This window comes from Pygoscelis adeliae, unplaced genomic scaffold, assembly GCF_000699105.1.
Source record: "Pygoscelis adeliae isolate BGI_AS28 unplaced genomic scaffold, ASM69910v1 Scaffold384, whole genome shotgun sequence".
NCBI lineage: Eukaryota > Metazoa > Chordata > Aves > Sphenisciformes > Spheniscidae > Pygoscelis > Pygoscelis adeliae.
The window spans coordinates 313282-325502 of NW_008824548.1; the positions used below are offsets into that span (position 1 = coordinate 313282).

Consider the following 12221-nt stretch of genomic DNA (forward strand, 5'->3'; position numbering starts at 1 on the left):
CAGCAAGTCATGGCACATGCACAGTGGAAAGATGTGTTCTCAGCACAAATCTCATGGGCTGGGAGGAGTTATCCCTGTGCTCAGCAGCTATCAACTGTCAGGAAAACCTAGCACAGCAATCCATGGAAAAAAAATGCTGAAGATAATTTTCTGTATCCCTAGAATAAATAATGACCTCCCAGGAAGACCTGTGACTCACGAGTGAAGGGAAGGTGGCAGTGGAGGACTGAGCTAGCAGGGAGTAAAGAGGTCCAAATGACAGATTTGGGCTGGAGCCAAGTCTGCCCACAAATCTGGAGGAAACACAGCTAGAGACAAATAAACCCAAACACATGAGAGTTGCCAAGAATAACAGGAAATAAATTCTCTTTTAATATTTTTGTGTGCATTATATGGACTCTAGCATTAAAACAGTGTTCTCCTGGAGAGGAGCACCTCTTCCTGTCCCTGCTGAAAGCAAGCAACAGAAAGGCTTCTAACCATTCCCCAAACTGTATGAATGTTAAATTTCTATATACTGTACAGTAGCTATGTTATACAGTTATATATCTATATCTATATCTATATCAGCTTACATTCAACTCTAAATACAGAGTGGAGACTTGGCCTAGTCCAATTTCCAAGAGCTCCCTCTAACATCTCATCTCCGTCCTACCTTCCTCCACACAGGCAAATTCCACACAGGTGTCCCAGCATAGAAGTCAGTGGCTGCCAGTGGCTTGAATGTCTTTGAGATCAAGCACTCAGTGCCCTCCTCTCTACAGAAACGTGCACGCTCTCAGTACAGAGAAATTCCTCCTCCATCCCTAGTCTCATGAGCCTCCAGTACTCAAGAGGAGCATCATCCTCTGTGTAGGGGTGCAATGCCCCTATGTGTAGGATGAAATTCCAGTCACCGCATAACTTGGAATCCTTTCTCCTGTATACTGGATTAATATAGAGAGATTTAGCCCATCTATGGCCATATATGGAACAAATCTATGTCTGCACAGGGTGTCTTCCTCTACACAGAGGGTGTAACCAGCTTCTTGCTGCATACAGCAGAAATCCGAGTCCTGGGGAGAGGCTCTTGCCTTAATTGTTTTGCTCTTTTTTTTGGAGACGTCTGCCTCTGTGCAGCAAACTGTCCCCTATATTGTGTGACCCTGGCTCTGTGCAGCAGACCAGTACTCATGCAAGGCTGAATGGTACTCAGTTCAGCAGCAGAGTATATTATGTGACGGGGGTGAATGCCTACTCTAGCAAACTGGCTTTCTGTTAGTTGGGAACAATGCTTAGAGATCCTACAGACAGGATCTTTGCTGATCTGCTGCTGCAGTGAGCTAAGCTGCTCAGCTCCGGTATGCCACAGAATTATGCCACTAAGAGTCACACAGAGTGATTAATACACTTAAGACAGCTCTTCCCCACTTACCCTACCCAGTCTCATAGTGAAAACTGCTCCTATACCTGGAAATGTTCTCCATATATCTGGAAAACAATCTTCTCGAGCAGACCACAGACATCCAGTGCTACCAGAGTGAATTCTTTCCCCCAGGTTGGCCTACCTCTATAAGCTCTTATACCTGCAGATACGTTTACCTCCCCCACCGGCACCTGGCTCTGTGCAGGTCAGCACAGCCAGAGAACCTGCAAGAAAACCCAGGGATCCCAGATAACGATTCTTCTCCCACATCCCATTCCAATTTGTGACTCATTTCTGCTTTGTGCAGGAGCTCCCAGGTCAGGAGGTAGAACTCAAGTGGAGATATTGAAAGCAGGCTCAGCAACTGGAGAGTGTGGAGGTAGCCAGACCAAGACAAGTCACCAGGACAAGCTAATTCATTGCAGGTTCCCAGTACTGCAAGGACACACAGGTTCTTCGTGGGCTCTCTTGTGCTTAGGAGTGGAGGCAGCTGTACTTACTGCTCCCTGGAACTTGCCTGGAATGGGCATCAGGAGATTTCTTCAATGGGAAGGGAGGGACAGAACAGGGGAGAGGAGAGGAGGGAGAGGAAGAGGCAGCACTCTGTTCCAACATAATCTTCTTGAGAAAAATATAATGCCATACTAAATCCAGAACCCTTCCTTTTGGTAGCAGTTGTGTGTGAGGGAGGCAATGGGCTTGAGACAAAGAAATTCCCAGAGGTAGTTATAAATGATCTGCTGCCATAGAGGGACAATGAGGTTTGCCTTGGATTGAGGACAGCTCATCTCCCAGTTCTGCCACTTCTCTGAGGCCAGCAGACAGAGGAGGAGGCTGTGCTATCACACAGCAAACTCAGTGGCTCAGGAGGATTGGAGGGGCTCAGGTTGACTAACCATATCCGAACTCATACTGATGCCATGCAAGAAACCTAGGCCAGGAGTCCTAGGGCATAAAGGTTTGCACTCCTCCACATGAGACGCAGCTTAAGGCATCTGTACCGTTGGAGAGGACTACATCCTGTCCCTATGTACGTCTCTCTGCAGGGGCAAAGCAAGAGAAGATGCAGCACATTTATAAGGACCTCTGGGAAATGAGCAGTTCATGGCCTGCCAAACAGAGTTTGAGAGAAAAGAGGGGAGCATCCCACATCCTCAGCAACAGATTTAGAAGATGACAACAGCCACCATGACAGACTAGCAGAGAGGGGACTCTGTGTACTGCAGCACCTGAAGAAAAGGATGTGGGGGAAGGCAGAGAAGCAAGAAAATGGGGAAATCACAAACGAGAAGGACTTGTCTTGGGTTGTAGGTAGTGGATGATGATTTGTCTTCTCTCCCTTCCTTTTTCTCTCCTACTGTTGGTAGCTCACAGAGCATCAGGCTTCCTGCGCTGCTGCTCCAGGAGTTTTCTGCAAGGGAGATGCGGGGGTTGCCCAGATCGGCGGAGGCGTCGAGAAGGAAGGCCAGCCAGCTGGCGACAGATTTCATCTGAAGACATAGCAGACACACACAGGTTGACAGACAATCAAAGATTCCTTCAAATTCTTCACCACCAGAATAGTTAGAGGTACATCCTTCACTGCATTTACAGAAACTGTTGGAACTGCTGAATCCTCATATACATGAGGCAAGTGAACAAGTCCTTAGGCTTTTATTAATTTCCTTCTGGCTTTATTCATGTACAATACATATTAAAATCACTCGTATTTTGCTGCAACAAAGATGCATAAGAAATCTAGACTGGATCCTGTTTCTATTCATGAATAGAAATACTGAGAGTTACTCTTTAACCTCAAAGGAATGCAACTTTGAGTAAGGGTGTGTCTGGGGCTAGTAGAGCGTGATCAAGATCGAGGAAGGCAGAGCTCTCATACTTCTTGGTAGTACGATATCTACTTCCCAGTGTTTTTCATGGCATGGATGCATGGCTGCATTGCATTAGAGCTCCCCCAAACCAAGTCCAGGGAAACTACTACATATGGATTGGGGTTGGGTAATTAGTCAGCTTGGAGGCTCTATTAGATGGCTGCAGCTATTCTTCTAGGCTAGCTTGTGCTATCACTCACCTTGCATGACCTCATTCTCCTTGCAGACAATGCGAGAGCACACCTCCTTGTTTATTATGTACATGCGACGCACACTGAGGGATCACCGGGAACACGCCAAGGACAGTAGCGAAAGGCACAGGGACCCAAAGAAACAAAGAAGTGATACAGGCCATAAACATGTATATTCACTGATGAGGAGGCAAATCCTAAATTTTTAGGATTAGTTAGTCTAGAATAAGGCTGTTGTCAATAGGGAAGTAATCTTTGTCAAGACTTCATGAAATGGCCAAATACCTTAAATACCCATTACAATATAGGGCACATTACAGCTCCTTAGTGCTGCACAGATAATGGTTATTGTGCTGTTTTAATTAATCACCCTACAAGGACACTCTGAGGATAGGATTCATCTCACCAACTGGTTCCCTGAGGGAACCTCTAGTCTTCAAAGGAACAATTGCTGAACTGGACGTGCTGTTTCTGAAGAGTTTTTAGGGCTTTGCTTAGGGACTGCTGGTTTCTTACCTTGTAACACAGAGGTAGCTGATACACTGCTTTACTGGTTTGTGAACAGAGTACAGGCGTGTGCAAGGGAACTTTTCTTCACGACAATCTGGGAACACACACACACAGAGATGCAATCCAGTTTCCTTGGCAGGTGCACTCATTCTGGCACATATATGACTTCACCACTAAGTACTGTCCTCCAGGCTTCTAGGGAAGGCCCCTAGCCTCTATTTTCCACTCCCTTATGAGAGATGGGGATGGTTTAGAGAAGAGGAAAATAAGGCAGACATTTCTGATCCCCTTGCCTCATAAGACAAAAGTAAGGGAAAGTTGAGTGAAATGCAAAACAAGCCCACTGGGAATCCTCAATACAGAAGGCACATGCTGTAAAGGGGACAGACATAAATAAACAAAACGTGAATTGTAGTTGCATGTTTAAGACTCATGTTTCTAATAGATCTGCAATCTCACCCTTCAGGGCACAAATCTAGTTCCTTTCTTTTCTGGACAATCATCCCCGTAGCTAACTATGATGGGTTTTCTTGCATTTTCTTCTGAAATGCCAGGTCTCGGCCACTGACAATAGCAGAGTATTGACCCAGCGTATCTGGTCTGGCGATATGCCAGTTCCTCCCCTCCCAGGCATGCCACCCAGGGGAAGACTTCAGCTTCCACTACCGTCATTCTCCAGTACTTCTAACTCAAGGAACAGGGTGAAGGGAATTTACCAGGAGAAAAAGCTCAGTGCTCAGCCAGCACCCCCGCCTGGAGAGGTAACAGGGTGGGTGAAAGTGGGTCTGGGAGGGGGTGCAGGCAGCAAAGCTAAACATACCTGATGAAGCGGTTGTAGTTTCACTGTCAGACTGAACTGGAAGACAGAGGGTAGCCAAGTTAGTGTGATTTACCATGATTCCTTCCTAGACATCAGCCTACTCAAAACAAATAACTGGAAAGCTCTTTCCAGAGCCCTCCATTGTAACTTCTAATGTGGAAAAAGATTTCATTATTACTGACATGAAACCATAAGAGAAGGTACAAATCCAGTATGAATCTAGTGCCAGCTACCCAGCCAACAATGCTAAAAATCTCTCCGAGCTTTACCATAAAGCATTACCACTACTGTTCAAAATTACACTGTAATGGCATCTTGACTTATAATTCAAAAGGTCGGGTAAACGTATTTAGTTGCTGTAATTGCCATCTAGGCAAGAAGCGAAGGAGCCTGTGACTGCCTCTTACTAAGGAACAGTGACTCCTTTAAGAAACAGCATCCCCAGACCGCTGGTTCTTTAATGTCCATGACAAGGGGTCAAAAGGAGGTTGGTTTGTTGTTCCCTCTGATGAAGCAACCCACCTGTACCACAGTAAACCAGTACATCTTACTATTTACCCAGGGACAAACTGGAAAGGAACTCGGAGGACTGACTGCCAGGCGCAAGTTTTCATCAACAGTTATAGAGGACTTCTACTTCTCTTGTTCACGTGCCATACTGTCAGCCAGAAGCATAGACAAAACAGATGGGCGTAGAGAGAAGGAGGCTTTTGGGCGTCGGGGCTGCGGTTAGGGGCAGTCAGGGAAGGCAGGATTCCGGCTGTGCAAGGCACTGGGCAAGGAGAGGGAAGGGGGGGTCCACAAACATTTGGCTGTGAACAGAGAATAAACTCACCAGGACTAAGAAGCACAGGTGGTGTGACAGCTGCAGCTGGAAAAAGAGAAGATGTTCTGAAAGATCCTGATTTGAGCTTTCAGCCTCTTTTCCCCTCCCACAGTTCTGCCGCTGGCTCACCACGCCTGACCAGTAGCCATCCCACATCTGGGTCATAGACAATGCTGATCGTGATGTTATCTGACTTGCCAGAGTAACTGCAGGCTTTCCCTGCGAATATGCCGGGTGTCCTAGAGCTGATGGGACGCTGTAGAGCAGAGATAGATCCCATGGCACGTCCTTTGTGAAGAGTTTCTTCTTGATCCCTCAACAATAAGCATTTTGAAGCCAAAGTCTGCTGTAAAGGCTTCACATTTAGCCTTTTCAGGTTTAGATGTAGGTTAGCCACCATCAGTTTGGTCTGGACACCAAGTCTTATCTACCCTCCTACAGACTGTCAGGTCTCACGCACTGAACACGAGACTGACACAGGTTGCTTTCACCTCCCATCTCCACCAGGAAGATCATGCACCTTATGTATATAATATTGTGCTTCCACTCTTCTCCTCCAGTGTTGTCCCATGACAGCTGGTCAGCTTGACCCACAATACTCTAGGCAGCTGATGAGCAGAGTCACAGGGCAGAGAAGAGACCATGGAACTGCTGTCCTGGAGAATGGGACACCAGTCTCAGATGAGCTCTCCTACACACACAGCACACTTCCCAGCAACAGCTGAGCGCTGCTGCCTCTCCTTTGTCTTTTGAACCATATCGTCGACCAGATGTGTTCTCCTTCTCCCTGCCCTGCCTGGTCCCCCCCACCTCAGAGGGATGTGTTTGAGAGACTGCCCCAGCAGAGAGAGAAACCATTGCTAAGGGCAGTGGCGCCAGATTCGAATTAGGACTCTTATGGAAAAAGCCGGGCGGCTCCTCCTTGAGCCTCTGGCCCTCTCCTCCATTCCCCATTGTGAGTCCGGCAGGATTAGCCTATCTTGTAAATGCCTACACTCCCATCAGCTCTGTGTCGTCACCCTGGGGCTAACTCCACAGCAAGGCTTGGCTCTCTGAGGAGGCACATTGCATGCGAGGAGTGCTCATTTTCAAGTGTCCTCCATCTACCCTATCTTTTGCGTACATTTTGCTGCCCCCCATTGACATAGCTGCAGGCACGGCAGGGAAGACAGTACTCAAAGAACAGTATTTCCACCTCCCCATCCCACCACTGCTCAGAGTTTGCTTTATTGCTGTCTTTTGGGTTTTTTGCCTCCTCTGTCTCCTGAGCACTCAAGCATGGCCACTAGCTGTCAGCAGACACGGACACAACCTGTGTCCCAGTGCTGCCCAGTTAACTGGTGGACCTCACCAATTTCTCTCCCTCGTTATTTAGTCTCTTCCTTCCTGCAACCTCCTGTGGAAGCCCAGGCTGTGTGAGCTTTGGATTTCATGGCTTCCTGCAGTGCAAATAGCTTCGGAGAGCCCTGGTACACCAGGTGAGATTGGCATTTCCTTGGAGAACAGGCCATTAAGCTACCCCAAATTCATCTCCCTGCACAGAGCACAGAAAGGACTCCCAGATAGCCATACACGCTGGAAGAGCACTGCTAGATGTCAAAAGTGGGGAAGAGGAGTTTCTGAGCATAATGGGTAATTTCTGGGGCTATGTAGGCAGGAGTAAAGGGGAAAAGAAGCCTGAAGTTGCCAAGAGATAGGAGCTTACCGGAGGTGCTGATAAGAGAGTCGGTGCTAACTTCGCCTGGAAAAGAGAGAAGGTCCTTGAGAGAGCTTGTCTTTACTTTGTGGTCCCTTACATAGGTAGCCATAGCTACTTTGCATTACCTTGGCCACCATGGTAGGCTCATGAGACAGTTGGATCCAATCCAGTAAATACATAAACAAACACAGTACCCCCATCCCACCCGTATCCATCCCTGTTTTCAGTGACTGGCCGGGGACTGGATTTCTTAGTGCGCACATGTTGCATCAACCCTTACTGAATTCTGGATTCATATTCTGACTGCTCAGATATAGCCACTGTGGGCATCTCAATGGGAAAGAAAGATGTCTGAAACGAAGGTGCTGATGGCTCCCGCAGCAGTAGGACAGACAGCTGAGGCACCCACTGCAGAGAAGGAGGGAGGCAACTCCACAACCTTGACTGCAGAAATTCATCAGCAGATGAGTTTCTTTGAAAGGCAACTGATGGCAAAGCTGGGGTAGGTGTGATGGAGGGATAAAGTGGGAAGGAAAGGGAAGCTTAGCGTACACATTTTGGACTGGCTTCTGAACAGTTGTCTGGGAAGCCCCAGGTATTGCACATGACAGGACTGTATCTGGGAGATGTCTGATGGCTTAGCCAGGGGCTTCAGTTTAAAGAAAAGGCAGGCCCTTGTGGTTCTTCTGGGTGCTGAAGCATGATGCAAACATATGTTCATTTTATCATGTTACAGAAATGGAAAAAGGTCCAGAGGGATAAAGCAATTCACCCCTAACAACACAGCCAGTATGAAGACCAGTCCTTTCTCAGTCGCCTCACTGCTAAAGCACCATGCCACTTGTGCACCCTTTTTCTTGAGCAGCAGTAGAGTTCCCCAAGCATCTCACAGCTGAACAGTTTTCAGCTCTCATGGATCTCCCACAACCCTTGACTGCGAACAAGCATGCGCTTCAGCTAAGTGTTCAGGACCCCAGCACTAGTGAATTATTTGTAAAGAACACACAACACTTAGCAGGTTGTCTTGGAGGGCTTGTTTAATCTTCACTGAAAGGCAAGCTCACAATGTCAGAGGCAAGGAAACAAAGAAAGAACAGCATTTGCAATTAAACAGGCTGTAACTACACAGGACAACTGGGTCACATGAGCAGTCTTTAGCACATAACATGCCTGTAATACTTACCAGTTGCACTTTCCAGTTCTTGCCCATTGACCACCCATGGAAACCAGTCTGCAAGAGAAGAAGAGAGGGGAGTGAAGAAAGGACAGAGAGAGGGATTTCTATAGTCTGCAGGCTTTGTGAATTTTTTTTTTAGATGCTTATCTGTCCAGGAGACACCACTGCCCTCTGCTGAAGGGAGAAATTACCTCCTCTCTGCCTCAGCCTCCACTGCTGGCTGGCTTTGTTTTTCAAAGACTTGTGGATACAGCAGGTCCTGATCCTACCCCTGCTGTTTCCACCAGGGTCAAAGGCTAGGCACAGGAACAAGATAGAAAATACCTCCAGATCTGCTACTGAACTTTGCATTTCTGAAACCCCATTTGCTGCATTTTGAAAACAAATTGCACGTTGCCTCCCTGCTCTGGAGGCAAAATCCCTATCTCCATTTTATAAAAGAGGAAACTGAGTCATGGAAATTATTTGCTTGGGGTCACAGATTGAGTCATTGGCACAGTAAGAAACAGACTGCAGGTCTTTAGCTCCTTAGGCAAATAATTATTTGGTCCATCATCCTGCCTGGGTATGGAGCACAGAGCAGAAGATCTTTCCTCTCTCAGCCCCTGGGCACACTGGAGAGGGAGTACGATGAAGACAGCTGTGCATGCTGTGTGGAAGAGGAGAAATTGAAACTGAGCTAGACTGTTCGTTTGTTCAAATATAAAGGGTGAGAAAGCTGCTTCCTACAGCAGCCAGGAATAGGAAAATATTTCCTGCTAGCCACAGAGGAGGGAAATGTCTGCATAACTGGGGTGGGATGAAGGAAGGAGTTGGCAGGAAAAACCCAGTGATCTGGGGCACTGCAGGGATGTGTGCAGGACCAGCCCAAAAAACAGTACACCCTGCTACGTCTTACGAACTCAGCCTTTAGCTTTCTGTTCTTAATGGGAGCACTGCATGGGTAAAAACTATCGGGTCTGGAGCTTTAGCCTTCGTTCTTCCTCATTCCAAGAGCAGTTACTTGCAGGCTGCAGAGGGACTCTTGGGACCCCTATATAATCCTGCTCTGCAGCATTACAGGAGTCGCTGGACCCTGCTATTCCCTTCCCCACCCAGCTGCCAGCAAGGGCTCAGCTGCTGGTGACTGACCCAGGGAGAGCCAGACATGTATTATAACTTAAGTGCACAATGTAGTGCAGCCCAAAACTTTCCCTGTTCTGGCGGATCTCTTAATGGTAACAAGTAGAGGAGAAAAATTATATTGAACACTTTCTCATTTGTTTCAGGTACAAAAGGAAGGACACAAATTCTGAAACCACTGCAGGGGCCAGCGGTGCCAGATTTTAAACGGGAGTCTCATGGAAAAAGGGGGGAGGCTCCCCTCCTTTTTTCTAACATTGAAAAGCCAGCTCTTACTAGCTCCACCCCCCCCCAAGATAACTAGAAAACTGGTCCAATTCTAAAACAACAGGACACAAGTGAAGTGAAACCTCTGTATGTGAGGAGAGGAGACAAAAGAGGTGACTTTCTTATCAGATTTTCAATCACTTCAGTTTGTATTTGCTATGGTACCCAATTCATATGCTTTATAAATGATTGGATTTTATTGTCCAAGTTGCAATAAATTAATCCCTGAGGTCTGAGAAAACTGCAACCCTAATTCACCGAATCTGTAGCTCACCCAAAACCAAAAGAGACAATGAGACACCAGCTAGTGATTCCTGTTGTTTTCCAAGTTAAAACAAAAAAACCCCAGAAATGCTAAAACAAAATACACAAAAGTAAGAAATCTTCCTTTCAGGCCTCCTTCATGCACCATAAAAACCACAGCCTTTTTTTTCTGCCTCTAACTTCGTAGGCCACCTACAAGCTCATCTCTTGGATGCCTCTCCTCCCTGCTTCACAGTCACAAACATGACGTACTCTACTGTGCACCTTTACAGGAAAAAGTGCTATTGGAAGCAGAAACAGGCTTCAGCATGAAGGGAGGACAGTAGGTTGGAATGACCTGATTTGAATGTGATAGGTGCAGTCATCTGTCTCCTACATACAGTCTTTCCTGGGAGAAGCTTTTTCCATTCACTGGAATTAATCTTCTTTTGCTGCCTGTCCTGAGTCTTCTGACTATAATGTCTGATGCTGCCCTCTTGTTTTGGTTTTTTGTGTTTTGGGTTTTTCTTAACAGATTTGATCCCACCTGAATTTTTGCCAGAGTAACTCCAAGCAAACAAAGAAGTGGAGCAACAAAACAGAACAACAACAACAACAACAACAACAAAAGCAGAGAGTGGTTTGAACTACAGAGGTTAGGTTTCTCAAAACAACTATACAAAAAAACTACAAAACCTCCTGGCAGCCGAGTGGCCTGGAATGGGGCCATTCCAGCAGGAACCGCTAGCGACAGCAAATGTTTCACAGCTATGACAGAACTAGTTTTGTGGAGCACTGGGAAATGCTCGGCAGATGATGCAAACACAGGTGGTACAGCAGTCTAGTAAGCACAAAGCACAGGTAACCCTCTTTCTCAACTCGACCTGGATGCTTTGCTTACCCAAACATCTCTGCAGTGGAGGCTGTGGATCTCTGTCTCTTGCGACTCCCAATACTTACTGGAGAGTGGACACATATGGGAACCAGTCCCCAGTTCCTAAATTTTTCCTTACAACCCTGTATCCACCATGCCTTTCCTGTTCAGTCCTTCCCCCTTCACTGTCCATCTACATGTCTCTGTCTTTCTCCTTAGGTCATTGCACACTAGCCTGTGTAGGAAACTCCGCGAGGCCGGGGTGGAGAAGAAATCCTCCCCCTGGCGTAAGGACTCACCAGCTGGGGACAAGGAGAGTGCTAAGAGACACAACAGTATACAGGCTCCAGAGGTCTTCATCCCTGTGGAGTGGAGAAGAGAGGAGTCAGAGGAAAGCTAAGGCAGGAACAAGGATACCCTCCCCTATAGCACAGAAACTCTTTGCTTGCTGCCTCTGTTTCCCTCTCAAGACCATTTGGTCTTCCCAGCCTCTCTCCCACCTGTCTCCCTCCTAATCTGGCCAGTTTTCCAGGTGTTTCTGAAACATTTTGGACAGAACATATAACTCCATCTGCTTTCTTTCTCTTTCCACCTCCTTTCTCCAGCCTCCATCTCTTTTCTCATCCAGGTGGCTAAGCCTCCCTCCACACACACCCCCAGCATGCAAAGAAAAGTTTCCTCTTGTTATCTCCCTCCACTCTCTTCTACTTTTAAATTATCTTGAGGAGCACTGAGAGAATAGATAGGGTCCCCATCACTTACTGCAGCCCTCGGTCTCCACTCCCTTCAGCAGCAGACGCTCTGTCTTTCCCCTTCAGCGGTCCCCCCCCACTTTGGCTATTGGGTAAATCACATGCAGCCACACCCAGAACACGTTCTACTTTTGGTTGTCTTCAAAATACGATTTTTGGGGGAAAAAAAAAAAAAGAAAGAAAGAAAAAGGAGAAGCCAGCGAGATGGTGGGACGTGGTGTCATCATGCATCTGGAATGAGGGGGGGGAGCGAGGAGCAGCAGCCCACACCCTCATTCCAGAGTTTATTATCCTCCGAAGGGAGCCCGCTCCTCCCATTCCCCCAGGACGGACCAGCACCAGGGACGGATTCTTGTGTCTACGTTACACATTCGTGTCCCGTTTCTTTTTGCCCTCCTACGCAGTCCCTCTTCTCCTTCTTACGCCGCTGCATCTAGCCTTGGCTGCTGCCTCCTTCCACCCCAGTC

General features: G+C 47.2%; 1 protein-coding gene across 1 annotated transcript; it reads right to left on the reverse strand.

Annotated features, from left to right (window-relative positions):
• Positions 1-347: 347 nt before the first annotated feature.
• Positions 348-11910, reverse strand: MFAP5 (microfibrillar associated protein 5). Its single transcript, XM_009321873.1, has 9 exons — positions 11765-11910; positions 11302-11364; positions 8503-8550; positions 7326-7361; positions 5630-5665; positions 4795-4830; positions 3981-4068; positions 3474-3547; positions 348-2895 (listed from the first exon to the last, which is right to left on the reverse strand). Exons 2-9 carry the CDS (start codon positions 11360-11362, stop codon positions 2774-2776), a joined length of 501 nt encoding a protein of 166 aa, XP_009320148.1. The 5' UTR covers positions 11363-11364; positions 11765-11910; the 3' UTR covers positions 348-2773.
• Positions 11911-12221: the final 311 nt, after the last annotated feature.